The sequence below is a fragment of the Oncorhynchus mykiss genome, chromosome 19 (genome assembly GCF_013265735.2).
Source record: "Oncorhynchus mykiss isolate Arlee chromosome 19, USDA_OmykA_1.1, whole genome shotgun sequence".
Taxonomy (NCBI): Eukaryota; Metazoa; Chordata; class Actinopteri; order Salmoniformes; family Salmonidae; genus Oncorhynchus; species Oncorhynchus mykiss.
Window position 1 is genome coordinate 15,771,918 of NC_048583.1, and position 18,491 is coordinate 15,790,408.

Genomic DNA, 18,491 nt, shown 5'->3' on the forward strand with positions numbered 1-18,491 from the left:
ATATCAAGGAAAGCCAAGGTTCCAAAAGCTGGGCCTAAAATAATGTATAAGATCATACACAAATATTTGTAAGAAGCACCTAGATGCTGCATTTGATGAATTCATGAAATTGCTTCTTCCAATTATTAACACACATGCAGCAGTTAAGAAACTGACTGTTCGAACTGTTAAGGCTCCATGGGTTGATGAGGAATTTAAAAACTGTATGGATGAAAGAGATAGGGGTTAAAAGGAGTGGCTAATATGTCTGGCTGTACATCTGACTGGCTGCAAATGGAGAAATTATGTGACAAAAAGAAGGAGAAACTTTATTATGAAGCCAAGATCAATGATATAAAGAATTATAGAGAACAAACTTGAGTACTTGAAATTAAATTATGGGCAGAAATACAAATCCAACTTCATTGGCAACGTGGGCAAACTTAGGCAGGAAATGCCAAGAACGAACAGAAAACCATCGTATTCATGCATAAAAAAAACAAGTAATGAAAAAAGCATTCTAAGTTTGAATTTTGTTACTGTGAGAGAGGTGGAAAAAAGTATTGTTATTGATCAATATTTGTCCTCGGGCCTGGAGGTAGGCCAAAGTCATTCTGCTACCCAAGAATGGTAAGGTGACCTTAGTGGTTTTAACAGCCGACCTATCAGCTTGCTGCCAGTTCTTAGCAAACTTGGAACAAATTGTGTTTGACCAATATAGACTTTCAGAATTCTTAAAGAGAAGGGCACTCAACATGTACTAGACTGACACAAATGACTGATGATTGGTTAAAATAAATTGATAATAAGAAGATTGTGGGAGCTATACTGTTACATTTCAGTGCAGCCTTTGATGATTCAACCCTATATGTGTCAGCAACCACAGCTAGTGAAATCACTGCAACCCTAAACAAAGTGACCCTAAGCATGGAGTTGCAGTCAGTTTTAGAATGGGTGACCAGTAACAAACTGGTCCCGACATATCTACAGTATTATACAGAGCACAGGAGCTTGGTGGCACTTTAATTGGGGCTTGTGGTAATAGCTGTAGCTAATGGAATAGCCATTCCAGACACTATTATGAGCCGTCCTCCCCTCAGCAGCCTCCTCTGATACAGAAACATGATGGCAAGGAACTCCCTTCCATCTAATATAGCACAAGTTAACCGCAAACCTGGTTTCAAAAAAACAAATAAAGCAACACCTCACGTTACAACAGCTCTCCCCCATGTGACCAACTTTGTGTGTATGTACTGAAATGTACAGTGACTTCAGAAAGTATTCATACCTCTTGACTTATTCCACATTGTTGTTACAGCCTGAATTCAAAATGGATTAAAAATAACAATTCTCACCCATCTACACACAATACTCCATAATTACAAAGTGAAAACGTTTTTTTATTTTTATTTAAATTTGAGCAAATTTATTCAAATTGAAATACAGTTATCTAATTCACATAAGTATCCACACCCCTTTGCTGATACTCCTGAAGACACGGTACATTTCAGCATCCTTGAGATGTCATTACAACTCAATTGGAGTCCTCCTGTAGCCAATTCAATTGTTTGGACATGATTTAGAAAGAAACACACCTGTCTATATAAAGGTCCCACAGTTGACCCCGCAGTTGGCAGTGCATCTCAGAGAAAAAACTATACTATGAAGTCCAAGGTACTGTCTGTAGATCCCCGAGATAGAATTGGAGTTACTCCCAATGGGTGTTTCTCCCATTCTTATCTGCAGATCCTTTCAAGCTCTGTCAGGTTGGATGAGGAGCGTCACTGCACAGCTATTTTCAGGTCTTTCCAGAGATGTCCAATCGGGTTCAAGTCCGGGCTCTGGCTGGGCCACTCAAGGACATTCATAGACTTGTCCGGAAGCCACTCGTACATTGTCTTGGCTGTGTACTTGGAGTCGTTGTCCTGTTGGAAAGTAAACATTTGCCCCAGTCTGAGGTCCTGAACGCTCTGGAGCAGGTTTTCATCAAGGATATCTCTTACTTCGTTCCGTTCATCTTTCCCTCGATCCTGAATAGGTTCTCAATCCCTGCCGCTGAAAAACATCCCTCTGCATGATGCTGCCACCACCAACATGCTTCACCAGAGGGATGGTACCAGGTTTCCTCCAGACATGACGCTTGGCATTCAGGCCAAAGAGTTCAATCTTGGTTTCATCAAAACAGAGAATCTTGTTTCTCATGGTCTGAGAGTCCTTTAGGTGCCTTTTGGCAAACTCCAAGCGGTTTGTTGTGTGCCTTTTACTGAGGAGTGGCTTACGTCTGGCTATTCTTTATTTACGGCCTGGTCGGTGGAGTGCTGCAGAGATTTTTGTCCTTCTGGAAGGTTCTCCAATCTCCACAGAGGAACTCTGGAGCTCTGTCACAGTGACCATGGTCACCTCCCTGACCAAGGCCCTTCTCCCCCAATTGCTCAATTTGGCCGGGCGGCCAGCTCTAGGAAGAATGTTGGTGGTTCTACATTTCTTCCATTTAAGAATGATGGAGGCCACTGTGTTCTTGGGGACCTTCAATGCTGCAGACATTTTTTGGTACCCTTCCCCAGATCTGTGCCTCGACATAATCCTGTCTAAGAGCTCCACGGACAATTCCTTTGACCTCATTGCTTGGTTTTTGCACCGCCCGATGGGACTTCCGGCCGCGGCTGGCTGCGTAAGAGCCTGGACTCGAACCCAGAATCTGCGCCACTCGGGAGCCCCCACATTTGCAAACATTTCTAAAAACATGTTTTCGCTTTGTCATTATGGGGTGTGTAGATTGATGAGGAAAATATTTTATTTTATACATTTTAGAATAAGGCTGTAACGTAACAAAATGTGGAAAAAGTCAAGGGGTCTGAATACTTTCCACTGAACTCTACTGTGATGTCCAAACTTGTGAAACGTAGATATACAGTTGAAGTCGGAAGTTTACATACACGTTAGCCAACTACATTTAAACTCAGTTTTTCACAATACCTGACATTTTATCCTAGTAAACATTCCCTGTCTTAGGTCAGTTAGGATCACCACTTTATTTAAAGAATGTTAAATGTCAGAATAATAGTAGAGAGAATAATTTATTTCAGCCATCACATTCCCAGTGGGTCAAAAGTTTACACACACTCAATTAGTATTTGGTAGGTAGCATTGCCTATAAATTGTTTAACTTGGGTCAAACGTTTTGGGTAGCCTTCCACAAGCTTCCCACAATAGAGCTGGTATAACTTAGTGAGGTTTGTAGACCTTGCTCGCACACGCTTTTTCAGTTCTGCACACAAATTTTCTATAGAATTGAGGTCAGGGCTTTGTGACGGCCACTCCAATACCTTGACTTTGTTGTCCTTAAGCCATTTTGACACAACTTTGGAAGTATGCTTGGGGTCATTGTCCATTTGTAAGACCCATTTGCGACCAAGCTTTAACTTCCTGACTGATGTCTTGAGATGTTGTTTCAATATATCCACATCACTTTCCATCCTCATGATGCCATCTATTTTGTGAAGTGCACCAGTCCCTCCTGAAGCAAAGCACCCCCACAACATGATGCTGCCAATCCCGTGCTTCACGGTTGGGATGGTGTTCTTCGGCTTGCAAGCCTCCCCCTTTTTCTTCGAAACATAACAATGGTCATTATGGCCATACAGTTCTATTTTTGTTTCATCAGACTGGAGGACATTTCTCCAAAAAGTATGCTCTTTGTCCCCATGTGCAGTTGCAAACTGTAGTCTGGCTTTTTCATGGCGGTTTTGACGCAGTGGCTTCTTCCCTGCTGAGCAGCCTTTCAGGTTATGTCGATATAGGACTCATTTTTACTGTGGATATAGATACTTTTGTACCTGTTTCCTCCAGCATCTTCACAAGGTCCTTTGCTGTTGTTCTGGGATTGATTTGCACTTTTCGCACCAAAGTACGTTCATCTCTAGGAGACAGAACGCGTCTCCTTCCTGAGCGTTATGACGGCTGTGTGGTCCCATGGTGTTTATACTTGCGTACTATTGTCTGTACAGATGAATGTTGTACCTTCAGGCATTTGGAAATTGCTTCCAAGGATGAACCAGACTTGTGGAGGTCTACACATTTTTTTCTGAGGTCTTGGCTGATTTCTCAAGCAAAGAGGCACTGGGTTCAAAGGTAGGCCTTGAAATACATCCACAGGTACACCTCCAATTGACTCAAATTATGTCAATTAGCCTATCAGAAGCTTCTAAAGCCATGACATAATTTTCTAGAATTTCCCAAGCTTTTTAAAGGCACAGTCAACTTAGTGTATGTACACTTCTGACCCACTGGAATTGTGATACAGTGAATTATAAGTGAAATAATCTGTCTGTAAACAATTGTTGGAAAAATGACTTGTGTCATGCACAAAGTAGATGTCCTAACCGACTTGCCAAAACTATAGTTCGTTAACAAGAAAATTGTGGAGTGGTTGAAAAACAAGTTTTAATGACTCCAACCTAAGTGTATGTAAACTTCCGACTTCAACTGTACATGATAGGTTTAGATTTTGTCTGGTTCGGACCAACTGTGGTCTTGTTTGGGGGGGTCGAGTGCTTTAGAGTAATAGCCCGTGTGTAGATTAATACCCAAATATGCAAAGGTGGATATCGCATATATTTACCTGTGTATACCTATTCAGAATTCATCACCATGAACATTCAAATCCATAATTATGCATTTCTGTACAGTGCAGATAGGGGACCCATAACGTAATTCCATTACCGTAATTCTGTTAGCGGAGGTAAATCAACTTCAATTACTGTAGTTCAATTACCCAAATAGATGTTCTCAAGGTGTCATGTCATAGCTGACACCCCATTCTTTCTGCAGACATCTTTGCATCTAAATTCTTAATTCAATCACTTTTTATAGCTACTGTTTACAAGCCTCCTGGGCCATATACAGCGTTCCTCATTGAGTTCCCTGAATTCCTATCGGACTTGTAGTCATAGCAGATAATATTCATTTTTTTTTACTTTAATATTCACATGGAAAAGTCCACAGACCCACTCCAAAAGGCATTCGGAGCCATCATCGACTCAGTGGGTTTTGTCCAACATGTCTCTGGACCTACTCACTGTCACAGTCATACTCTGGACCTAGTTTTGTCCCATGGAATAAATGTTGTGGATCTTAATGTTTTTCCTCATAATCCTGGACTATCGGACCACCATTTTATTATGTTTGCAATTGCAACAAATAATCTGCTCAGACCCCAACCAAGGAGCATCAAAAGTTGTGTTATAAATTCACAGGCAACACAAAGATTCCTTGATGCCCTTCCAGACTCCCTCTGCCTACCCAAGGACGTCAGAGGACAAGAATCAGTTAACCACCTAACTGAGGAACTCAATTTAACCTTGCGCAATACCCTAGATGCAGTTGCACCCCATAAAACTAAAAACATTTCTCATAAGAAATTAGCTCCCTGGTATACAGAAAATACCAGAGCTCTGAAGCAAACTTCCAGAAAAGTGGAACGGAAATGGCGCCACACCAAACTGGAAGTCTTCCGACTAGCTTGGACAGACAGTACCGTGCAGTATCGAAGAGCCCTTACTGCTGCTCGATCATCCTATTTTTCCAACTTAATTGAGGAAAATAAGAACAATCCGAAATGTATTTTTGATACTGTCGCAAAGCTAACTAAAAAGCAGCATTCCCCAAGTGAGGATGGCTCTCACTTCAGCAGTAATAAATTCATGAACTTCTTTGAAGAAAAGAACATGATTATTAGAAAGCAAATTACGGACTCCTCTTTAAATCTGCGTATTCCTTCAAAGCTCAGTTGTCCTGAGTCTGCACAACTCTGCCAGGACCTAGGATCAAGTGTTTTAGTACTATATCTCTTGACACAATGATGAAAATAATCATGGCCTCTAACCTTCAAGCTGCATACCGGACCCTATTCCAACTAAACTACTAAAATAGCTGCTTCCTGTGCTTGGCCCTCCTATGTTGAACATAATAAACGGCTCTCTATCCACCGGATGTGTACCAAACTCACTAAAAGTGGCAGCAGTAAAGCCTCTCTTGAAAAAGCCAAACCTTGACACAGAAAATATAAAAAAACTATCGGCCTATATCGAATCTTCCATTCCTCTCAAACATTTTAGAAAAGGCTGTTACGCAGCAACTCACTGCCTTCCTGAAGACAAACAATGTATACGAAATGCTTCAGTTTGGTTTTAGACACCATCATAGCACTGAAACTGCACTTGTGAAGGTGGTAAATTACCTTTTAATGGCATCAGACCGAGGCTCTGCATCTGTCCTCATGCTCCTAGACCTTAGTGCTGCTTTTGATACCATCGATCACCACATTCTTTTGGAGAGATTGGAAACCCAAATGGGTCTACACGGAAAAGTTCTGGCCTGGTTTAGATCTTATCTGTCGGAAAGATATCAGTTTGTCTCTGTGAATGATTTGTCCTCTGACAAATCCACTGTAAATGTCGGTGTTCCTCAAGGTTCAGTTTTAGGACCACTATTGTTTTCACTATATATTTTACCTCTTGGGGATGTCATTCGAAAACATCATGTTAACTTTCACTGCTATGCGGATGACACACAGCTGTACATTTCAATGAAACATGGTGAAGCCCCAAAATTGCCCTCGCTAAAGCCTGTGTTTCAGACATAAGGAAGTGGATGGCTGCAAACTTTCTACTTTAAAACTAGGACAAAACATAGATGCTAGTTCTAGGTCACAAGAAACAAAGAGATCTTCTGTTGAATCTGACAATTCATCTTAATGGTTGTACAGTAGTCTCAAATAAAACGGTGAAGGACCTCGGTGTTACTCTGGACACTGATCTCTCTTTTGACGAACATATCAAGACTGTTTCAAGGACAGCTTTTTTCCATCTATGTAACATTGCAAAAATCAGAAACTTTCTGTCCAAAAATGATGCAAAATAAACTTCAGTTAGTTCTAAATACGGCTGCCAGAATCCTGACTAGAACCAAAAAATGATTTCATATTACTCCAGTGCTAGCCTCCCTACACTGGCTTCCTGTCATGGCAAGGGCTGATTTCAAGGTTTTACCTCTAACCTACAAAGCATTACATGGGCTTGCTCCTACCTGTCTCTCTGATTTGGTCCTGCCGTACATACCTACACGTACGCTACGGTCACAAGACGCAGGCCTCCTATTTGTTCTTTAGAATTTTTGAATGTACTGGTAAATGAGTGTGAAGGTGAATGGAAAGGCTCTGGAGCAACGAACCGCCCTTGCGGTCTCTGCCTGGCCGGTTCCCCTCTTTCCACTGGGATTCTCTGCCTCTAACCATATTACAGGGGCTGAGCCACTGGCTTACTGGTGCTCTTTCATGCCGTCCCTAGGAGGGGTGCGTCACTTGAGTGGGTTTGAATCACTGATGTGATCTTCCTGTCTGGGTTGGCGCCCTCCCCTTTGGTTGTGCCGTGGCGGAGATCTTTGTGGGCAATACTCGGCCTTGTCTCAGGATGGTAAGTTGGTGGTTGAAGATATCCCTCTAGTGGTGTGGGGGCTGTGCTTTGGCAAAGTGGGTGGGGTTATATCCTTCCTGTTTGGCCCTGTCCGGGGGTATCATCGGATGGGGCCACAGTGTCTCCTGACCCCTCCTGTCTCAGCCTCCAGTATTTATGCTGTAGTAGTTTGTGTGCACTCTCTAATTCTCTCTTTCTTTCTCTCAGAGGACCTGAGCCTTAGGACCATGCCTCAGGACTACCTGGCATGATGACTCCTTGCTGTCCCCAGTCCACCTGGCCGTGCTGCTGCTCCAGTTTCGACTGTTCTGCCTGCGGCTATGGAATCTGGACGTGCTACCTGTCCCAGACCTATTATTTGACCATGCTGGTCATTTATGAACATTTGAACATCTTGGCCATGTTCTGTTATAATCTCCACCCGGCACAGCCAGAAGAGGATTGGCCACCCCTCATAGCCTGGTTCTTCTCTAGGTTTCTTCCTAGGTTTTGGCCTTTCTAGGGAGTTTTTCCTAGCCAACGTGCTTCAACACCTGCATTGCTTGCTGTTTGGGGTTTTAGGCTGGGTTTCTGTACAGCACTTTGAGACATCAGCTGATGTGCGAAGGGCTATATAAATACATTTGATTATATATATATATATATATATTATGATTATATAGATATTCACCAAATTCAACAGAAAAGCATAAAGGTTTTCTAAGAAACTATTTGCTGTATTTACAGAAACATTCAATTATATTTTAAAATGTTAATCACAGTCAAGCCCATCTTTAACACTGTGATTGAAGTACCTAGCAACATGGAGTCATTGGAGTTCATAAAAAAAATCCATATGTGTTGATTCAAGAATTAAGTATAATGTTTTGGTTTGACTGAGCTAAGGGCAACTCAGTCCCTGCAATGATACAAAAATAACCAAGTCAGTCAGTCAGCAGAGTCTATTTTGTAATTAATGTTTTTTTAAATGGTCACACACACATTGCACAAATGAAATATGTGACAAGTAGAATAACTTTTCTCACTATGGTAACACTTTACCTTTTTCTGTAAATCTGGTTCCCTCGCTTTGGAAAAGGTTCAACATTACAGTACGCACATCTTCACTACTTTATGTCAAGTAAACATGAATTAAGGCACTATAATTTCCTCATTATAAAACACCAGCATCAAACAAAAAGACAAGGTTATCATTGAAGCATTTTTACAGACACCATCATCACCATATCATCTACTCTGCCTCATCATACTCATTCTTTCCTCAGTTCACCTCATCCAGTTCCCTACTACATCCTAAACCAACAGAATTAACTACAAACTAACTAGTACTACATTACATGTCACTGTACACTATACTAGCTAATACTACATATCACTACAATCTATACAAGGCTATGTGCATTTTCTGCTGGTGTATCCTGAGGTAACGTACAGGCGAACGGCCTCTCTCCTGTGTGGATCTTCAGGTGCATCTTCAGATGGTGCTGGTGGGAGAACCTCTTCTCACACTGGGGGCAGCTGTAGGGTTTCTCCCCCGTGTGGACCCTCTGGTGCCTCTTCAGGTGGCCAGCCTGGGTGAAGCACATGTGACACTGGGTACAGCTGAAGGGTTTCACCCCTGTGTGGACCCTCTGGTGCCTCTTCAGGTTGGACGGGTGGGAGAAACTGGCCCGGCATAGGGGGCAGACAAACGGTTTCTCCCCCGTATGCATCCTCTGGTGGATCTTCACCTGTTTGGGGAAACTGAAGGCTTTCCCACAGAACGAACACGGGAAGCGCTTCTCTTTACCACTGGATCTGCTGATAGCGCTACTACTACTGTCATTTGTCAATGGGCTTGTGTAGCCATTTAGTGTTGAGGCACTGGCATTGTCTGAGGTCTGGTTTAACATTAGGAGAGTGTGAGGAGGATGAAGGCCAGGGAGTGTCTGTGTTGTCGCAGGGTCCATGTTCCAGTTTATAGATCCTATAGAAGGCAGGCTGAAGGCAGCACCTGTTAGGGGGTTAACCTGAGGCCCCATCAGTCTCTCTGAATCACAACTATAGGAGCAGGACGGACGTCCCTGTCCCCGCAGACCTAATTTACGCCCCACCCTGGTCTCAGCCAGTCTGTTGTCATGGAGACTAAGTTCGGTTGTTGTTTTGTGATCGACTGTCTGTTTCTGATTGCGCTTAACAGTGTTGTTCCCCATCTTAAAGTTGATGCTGTCCCCTCTGATCCTGGCCTGCTCATTGACCTTGTCCCCTGGGCTCTTAGCTGTACCCGTCTGGGTCTGGGAATCCAAGATGGCCACCCAGTCTGCTCTGTTAGCCTCCAGCCAACCACCTTCAGTAAGAGGTTAGAAAATAGACTTCACAAACATGGCAGAGAAGACTCTACATGTGCAGTTGAGTCAATAAATTGTTCATACATTATAATGTGTGTGTTTATTATGTAAACATAAGTTGTATTGATTTCATTTTATGAATGAAGAAAATAAAAAAATAGTCCCATTGAAGATCTATTACTGTATGTAGGCTATATGTATTTCTCCCTTACCTTGCTCCCCCATCTTTAGTCCACTCAGCAGGTCAATGCTCTCTGGTCCATCTTCTATTGTCTCCTCTTTGACCAGCAGCAGATCAGGCTTTCCATCCTCCATGTCTACTGACTGTAAGAGATACAGAGTGAGAGGATGTTAGATCAAGAAATATGATATCAGCACCCTGCTATGGATCATCTTCTGATTGGGTAATGAGGGATTGCTATGAGTACTATGCAAACATGTTAGTTAATTTGATTACTTGACACTCTTCAATGGTTCGATAATTCAAAGACATGGTCCCACACTTAAGACAAAATTTATCAAGACCTGGGCCCGTATCCACAAAGCATCTCAGAGTAGGAAATTGGTCATAAGTGCTGAGAATACTCCTACTTTTATGGGTAAATATGCAGCGAGGCAGTGGTTCCTGTGCCACTTGCAAATGCTAAAGTTGTTCAAATAATGTTTTGATATTTCTATTTGATCAATCCATAATCCATAAATAATATAGACCTACATTATATCTTGCACTTTTGATAAAGATTTCATGAGGCCCATTTCACATATGTCTAAATACTTATAACCACTAGACAAAAATGTATAAACATGTTTTTCTTTAATTATTGAATTTCATACACGTTATGCCAAGCTATCCCTTTGTAGCAACGGAAGGCATCTAGAGCTTATGTTAACTTTGACTGTGTTCGATGAAAACTAATCGACCTTTAGTAAAATGTTGCATGCAACATTATTGACAAGTGTCTTGATGCCTACTGTGCCAAAGCAATATAGAGTTGTTAAAAAGGAGTGACGAGTGTGTTGACATAACAGCAACATCTTGCTTTTAACAACCATCATAATTGGTAAAAAAACAAAAACATAAAAAAAGGGTATGCATGCCAACATATTATATAGGCAATAATTAAGACTAGGCAAAGTGATCGTGTCAGGTGACAAATGATATCAAACGATTTACTATTGCAACATTCACAGTCACATTCATTGTGGATGTCTAAAGCGTGCTATAGAGCAGGGGTTCCCAAACTTTTTCACTCAGGCCCCCCTTCCAGCATTGGGGAACATCCCGTAATATTTGAGAAACTCAAGCATTTACAAAAACATCTATGGGCTAAAAAATGTTAGCTGACATGGGCTAGTTGATCTGGACATTTCTGACAAGTTCAAAATAGCTCTCTAAGGTATGCAATGACTGACATGACAAGAGAAAACATGAATTTCGAAATTACACTCTGCCTCCCCAGTTTTGGAATCACTGCTCTAGAGTTCACAGCTGGCGATGCCTCATTGCGATTGGTTATTCCCCATTATTTGAGACAATGCCAATGAGCGTCAACTGCCGAGATTACAAGCTGACAAACTTTTATGAGTTGATTTTACTCCTGGCTCAGAGTTTGTCTGAACAGTGTCTTTACATCATCCTAAAACCTACAATGAGCTGGGAGTTTTTTTAGTCTTAAAGGCCCTTTTCTGAGATGCCCAGGGCCCGTATCCACAAAGAGTCTCAGAGTAGAAGTGCTGATTGAGGATCAGGTCCCCACTTGTCTATATAGTCTTATTCATTATGATATAAAAGACAAACTGATCCTAGATCAGCACTCATACTCTGAGAGGCCTAATACCAAACAGACTGTAGTTCACAGTGGGTTTACCTCAGTGAGACTGTGTGTCGTCCTGTGCTGCTCAGCTGGTTCCTCTGTGGGTTCAGGAGGAAGTGTAGTCTGGTTGTCCTCCATGACCATGTTCCCCTCAGGGTTCCCAAGACCCTCCTCACACCCCTCCTCCTTCACCAGCAGCACCTCTGGACCCTCCTCCTGGAAGAGACAAGTGATACAGATTACACAGACATACACTCCCTCAGGTACACACACACACACACACATAGATAATAAACACTTTAAACATGGAGTGTTTATCAATCCCCACTACATCCGAGTCCTATACTGTAGTTAGAGAATGATTTTATTGTTGTTAAACCCATCATGGTGGACATAAATATGATGTTGTGGGTAAATATGAGTCAGCTATGATATGTCAAAAGTCAGACAAACCTGACAAAACTATTTTAACATGAACAGTAGGTGTTTGTTAGTGTGTGGGTTTGTGTAGGTATATTTAGTAAGTGTATAATGGTTATAAAGTGCTGTCAAGTGTTTGCAGAATAGGGTGAGATCAGATGTGATGTATATTAAAGAGAGCCTCAATGAAAGTCTTAGAAGAGTACCATTTTGTGTTTATTAATAAACATAAACAAGTTTTAAATACACCACAAATATACATGTCAGCTACAAATCTGCATTCAAGTTCTCATTAAAAGTGGCATTTGTGAACATCATTATAGACTACACAGTACAAACACAATATCTAACAGACTTTTTAGGCTTATACACCGAGTGTACAAAACATTAGGAACTAGGCTTGGGAGGTAAACCGTGTATACTGGGGTATTTGGAAATAGCCACAGGATGGTTTATCAATACCGTATTAACTATTTCTTTGCTGTTTTTCAATACATTTTTATATTTGTAGCTACTTAAAATGTATAAATTGACCAATTGGGCACATTTAGGCAAACTCCTGGCAGACTTGATACAAAATGGTGTAATGTAAAAGTGGTGTAATTGTTCGCTGCCCGCACCTGCCCGCCCGTCCAGCATCACTACTCTGGAAGGTTCTGACTTAGAATGTGTGGACAACTACAAATACCTAGGTGTCTGGTTAGACTGTAAACTCTCCTTCCAGATTCACACTAAACATCTACAATCTCCTTCCAGTTCTCTGCTGCCAATGACTGGAACGAACTGCAAAAATCTCTGAAGCTGGAGACTCATATCTCCCTCACTAGCTTTAAGCACCAGCTGTCAGAGCAGCTCACAGATCACTGAACCTGTACATAGCTCATCTGTAAATAGCCCATCCAATTTACCTCATCCCCATACTCTTATTTATTTATCTTACTCCTTTGCACCCCAGTATCTCAACTTGCACATTCATCTTCTGCACATCCTACCATTCCAGTGTTTAATTGCTATATTGTAATTACTTTGCCACCATTGTCTATTTATTGTCTTACCTCTCTTATCCTACCTCATTTGCACATGCTGTATATAGATTTTTCTACTGTATTATTGATTGTATGTTTGTTTTTTCCATGTGTAACTCTGTGTTGTTGTATGTGTTTAACTGCTTTACTTTATCTTGGCCAGGTCGCAGTTGCAAATGAGAACTTGTTCTCAACTAGCCTACCTGGTTAAATAAAAGGGTGAAATAAAATAAAACAATTAATAAACTGATCAGTCTGAAACTTTGCACACACACTGCTGCCATCTTGTGGACAACATCTAAATTACACAGAATCCTAAATGGCCTTTCTCTTGCATTTCAAACATGATGGAACAAACATGTTTTTTTGTTTGTATTATTATCTTTTACTAGATCTAATGTGTTATATTATCTTACATTAATTCCACATTCACACAATCTTCAAAGTGTTTACTTTCAAATGGTATCAAGTCAGGGCCTGAGCTACAGGCAGTTAGATTTGGTTATGTCATTTTAGGCAAAAATTGAAAAAAAGGGTCCAATCCTATTAAGTAAACTTGTGCAATACGTTAGGAGATAAAGCAGATTGCGTTCTTCATTATACATTATGAAGCTTACTGCAGTTCCCCAGAACAATTGGTTTGCAAATAGCACAACAGGAGAAAGCGGGTGCAGGTGAGTCAACCTGTGTAGACAGTGTCGCGTTTTTAAGTGCCTTTGAATGGGGTATGGTAGTAGGTGCCAGGTGCACCGGTTTGAGTGTGTCAAGAACTGCAACGCCGCTGGGTTTTTCTCACTCAACAGTTTACATGTGTATCAAGAATGTTCCACCACCCAAAAGGCATCCAGCCAACTTGACACAACTGTGGGAAGCATTGGAGTCAACATGGGCCAGCATCCCCGTGGAAAGCTTTCGACACCTTGTAGAGTCATTTCCCTGACGAATTGAGGCTGTTCTGAGGGCAAAAATGGGGTATAACTCAATATTAGGAAGGTGTTCCACACAATGTCTGGATGCAATATTCTACCCAGGAATATTCAACATTTAAATCTGTTACTCTTGTTATTCTAAATGAATCTGTGGATATTTTCTGCTTACAACAATGAAAATGTATATTTTCCTTTAAAGCAGGGTTTGATCTAAATGTCAGAAGTTATTTAGTGGAATGTTTTTTCTGCTGGTGTATCCTGAGGTATCTCCTCTCTGAAAACCTCTTCCCACACTGCGTACTGGCAAACGGCCTCTCTCCCATGTGGACCCTCTGGTGCCTCTTCAGGTCACCAGCCTGGGTGAAACGCATGTGACACTGGGTACAGCTGAAGGGTTTCTCCCCTGTGTGGACCCTCTGGTGTCTCTTCAGGTCACCAGCCTGGGCGAAGCGCATGTGACACTGACTACAGCTAAATGGTTTCTCCCCTGTGTGGACCATATGGTGCCTCTTCAGGTTGCCAGCCTTGGCGAAGTGCATATGACACTGTGTACAGCTGAAGGGTTTCACCCCTGTGTGGACCCTCTGGTGGATCTCCACCTTCTGGGGGCAGCTGAAGCCTTTGTTACAGAACATGCAGAGGAACCGTTTCTCTTTACTATTGCCTGATGTGGCTCCCCCTCCCTGAGCTCTAGCCCTGTTGTTTGAGTTCAATACCTCATCGAAAAGGATGCGGCCGTGTGAATTGGAAGGTGCCATTGACGTGGACACTGGATCGGGATCTCTGAACGCGAGTAAAGGGGAGTGGGTCGCAACATTTAGATTTGTCTCTAAGCTTTCCCTGTAGTCTAAGAAGTCACTGGTGTTTCCCTGCAAGTGTCCTTCTCCTAAATGAGTCTGGTCTGCATTCCATGTCAGAGGAGCACCGCCCTCCACTTTCACAGTCACCTCATCTACGACCAGCCCCTCCCCTTTATTATCTTGGAACCCTTCAGAGTATACACTACTACTGTACTGGTTCCAGTCCCCTGTCATTGAATTAGTCTGTGTATCCAAGACCAAAGGCATGTCACCAGGTATCATCTCTGTCTCTGTAGCATATGAACAGGACGGGCCATTCTGAGTCTGTAACAAGTCACTTGAATACGGATGGGACCTCACCGTCCTCTGGCTCGTGTTACCATAAAGTAAATACTCTGAGCGGGAAGCAAGAGGACAGCCAAGTTGCCCCAGCCCTGTTAAAGTCTCGGTGTCTGTCTCTGACTTGAGGACGGCGTTCGGCGTTCCACTGACCTCCGTGATTCTGCGTCGGGTCCTGGGCTGCACTGGGGGGGTGGTGGGGTCCTCATTGGCTACAGGGGGCTCGTTAACTGCTCCAGTCTGAATGTCTCTGCTGTGCCGTAGGTCCTCCTCTCCTTCAGACCTCTCCTGCTTGACTCCAGGACCTGCAGCCTCTGCAGACTGACACAAAAAGAGAGGAGGTTATCAGTACATGAGTTCAATTGTATAACAATGTTTTAGGGAAGTCTCACAAGCTCCCCTATGGCAGATACATGAGGATGTACATGTAAACAAGTGAATAGCTGAGGGGAGCCTTTCTGAAATACTTTGATTTACAAAGTAGCACATTTTTTATGCAACACTATTACACTAACCTCTATCATGATAATGTGCTGGGTAGAGGTTCCACTCCCCTCATCAACAGTGATTGGTTGGTCATCTCTCCATGTATTGTGTCCCGCTGGTTTCACAAAGCTCCTGTAGCCTCCAGTGAGATGTCCACCTGAGAGAGTGATTGGGGGGAAAGAGGTGGTTAGGTTAGCTACTGTCAATGTTCAACGCTGTATTGTACACTATTGACACTGTCTAGAATTGGCCAGGATCTAAGGCAACACTTCTCATTACTTCTTGATATACTATTTATTGATTGACGTATTATATTCCATGCATCACATTGTTTTCATTGAGTACATAATAAGTGCAGTAAATCAATAATCTGGTTAGAATGAGTGTTTTTGAGCAAGACAGCTAGCTAAGTAATCAGGGGAATTATTGCATAATATCCAAAAACTGCCCAAGACCCAATTCTTGGCAACACATCTCAATTGGGTCCAGTTGCTACATCATCTCTCAGAGCAGTCATCCCTTTAGAAAGTGGGGGTGTCTAAAGGAGTGGGCGTTTCGGGAAGAGTGGATTTCGAGAAGTGCCGGGAAAAGTTAAGGTAGCTAACGTTAGCTAGTACTTACATTTACGAAAAAATAGTTACATACATGGCTACCTGTAGGTAACGTTCAAAGACACAGCTCACAATAGACATTTTCTTTGCATAACTGAAATTCCTTGCTGTCATCTCTGCAGAGTGCAAGACCACGACTAACGTCCGATAACCCAAACGACGTCTTAAGTTGCACCTTTCAAAAACCCCACATCTTCTTATATGGTGCCTTTCTAAATGTCCACTCCTTTCGAAACCACTACTTTTCCTGAGAGATGAGCTGCGCTGCACTGAGAGATTGATTTACATATCAGTAGGTGGCAGCATAGAGACCGTAAAGGGATGACCTCTCAGAGATGATGTCACAGCTGGGCCGCTGTCACACATCTGAACACATGTGCAGGAGGCGACAGACATATATTTACAGCCTCGGCCTTTGCTAAATGTACCTCTTGCCATTCCTCTGTATCGGTCGATGATCTTGACACTATTGGGACTGGCGAGGACGCGCTCCCGTGCCACCTTCAGTTCCAGTAGCTGTAGTTTCTTCCGCAATGTCCTGTTTTCTTTTTGGGTTTGAGTTATTTCCAAACGAAACACTGCATAGTCGTCGTCTACGACTTTACAGATCTCTGCCACGGCTGCATTCGCTAGCACCTCCATGATGGAGGCTATTTGAGTGTGAAAAACAATACAGTTAGCCATTGTTAGCAGCTTGCTAACGTCAGTATCTAGCTAGCTATCGTCCCCTAGATAACTTCTATTGACAACGTCTGGTCTCCAATGCGAAGTAAAGACTACATGTGATAAGTGTGTGATATTGTGCAGTTAAATTAGTCATATCTTCAGTTCCAGAGTGTTAATAAATCCATAAATAACAACGCTAACCTGGAAACTGTTCTTGTTCACCGTTTACTTTTTTGTATGGATTTCCGGCAGACTAGACGCTGTGTTGCGTATTACTGCCTGTCACAGGTCGGAGTGTGAATTGCACATTTTGTTCACAAAAAAAAGCTCTAACAGATCCTGGATGGAAGCCCTTCTCTCAAAACCCATGCCCCTTTTCACACTTCGGAATAAATGGTTTCCATGCCATTCCATTCGCTCCAGCTATTATGAGCTGTCCTCCCCTCAGCAGCCTCATGTGGCGCTGTTCTTTAAAATTGCGCAAGTAGCTTTCGCTTCCCCCTCATTGATGTGGTGGAGAAACTTAATGTTGTAATCCACAATGAAGATATGGTCGACATGTTCATATTATGCATTCCATGCCTCAAGCGCAATTCATGTTATTTTTTCATGTTGTAGCCTACACAAAAAACATGATCATAAATACTGTCTGTTGTAACAGTATATTTAGGCAAGCATTTCAAAACACAAGCAAGACATACAGGCAGCCAAAATAGCGATTCATTTCTCATTATCATTTGCAAACATTGGCTAGTTATTTTTTCCGCAACTCTCGCAATGATATGACAGACCTCGTTGAAGATCGAATGCAGCCCCCAGGGCAAAATTAGTTTGACATTAGTTTGACACCCCCTGTCTACATCACACAAAACGCTGTTTTTGTCCAGTGCAATGTGTAGGGACTGCGTCCTGCTTGTGCAACTGCAACAGCATTTATAACAGAAAGAGAAAGTTGTATAGCCTTCAATCAATATTTTTGGTAAGGTTCGATCAAATCGCCGCAGGCTTTCCCATTTCAACTGTTCAGAAATATGAGGCTGAGATAGGCTACAGCATGTGTCATTCTCATTCGATGGAGGGCCGTGTCTCTACGGGTTTTCGCTCCTCCCTACCATAGGCGCTGGAAGAGGCGGGGGCGAAATCGCTGTATTCGTAGTCGCAGCCTTATTTTAATGAGCTTCGCCACCAAACAAAACCAAATTTGGTTGGTCAGGACCGGACCAAATCTGAACCAATCATAGACGTCTGTTTCACAAACACCCACAGTTTTTGTTGTTGTATTGTCTGTAGTATTATAAATGTTTGCAAAATGTTTTCTGATTGGGCAATGAGGGATTGCTATGAGTACAAAGCAAACATGTTAGTTGATTTGATTACTTGGCACTCTTAAATGGTTTGATAATTCAAAAAAACAAGGTCCCACACTTAAACAAAATTAAACTTGCCCAATGTCTTATCTCAGCTGGTCGTCATTATAGTTTGCAGTACAGCAAAGGAGAGATAGTGATGGCGCTCATTGACATTGTTGCACATGATAGCTATGAACTTTATAGCACGCTTCAGACAGCCACGGTGAATGATAAAACGTGTTGATATAATTATTCACCTGACACGATCACTTTG

General features: G+C 42.3%; 2 protein-coding genes across 7 annotated transcripts in view; both read right to left on the minus strand.

Annotated features, from left to right (window-relative positions):
- The window catches only part of LOC110498461 (zinc finger and SCAN domain-containing protein 2), a 771,911-nt gene that overhangs the window by 102,761 nt on the left and 650,659 nt on the right, over window positions 1-18,491 (minus strand). The window contains exons 1-2 of one of the 6 annotated variants that reach the window (XM_036953705.1): window positions 16,631-17,255; window positions 15,621-15,748 (exon numbers count right to left, since the gene is read on the minus strand). The exons of 4 other annotated variants lie outside the window; for them this stretch is intronic. In XM_036953705.1, coding sequence (XP_036809600.1) covers window positions 15,621-15,748; window positions 16,631-16,886 — 384 coding nt within the window. In that variant the 5' untranslated portion in view covers window positions 16,887-17,255. Of the gene's footprint in view, window positions 1-15,620; window positions 15,749-16,630; window positions 17,256-18,491 lie in introns of those variants that run through there. One more of the 6 variants, XM_036953710.1, reaches the window with a different exon arrangement.
- LOC110498527 (zinc finger protein 227-like) lies at window positions 8,394-10,039 on the minus strand. The gene is made up of 2 exons (XM_021575195.2): window positions 9,991-10,039; window positions 8,394-9,777 (listed from the first exon to the last, which is right to left on the minus strand). The coding sequence occupies exons 1-2, from the start codon at window positions 10,001-10,003 to the stop codon at window positions 8,834-8,836; spliced, it is 957 nt and encodes a 318-aa protein (XP_021430870.1). The 5' UTR covers window positions 10,004-10,039; the 3' UTR covers window positions 8,394-8,833.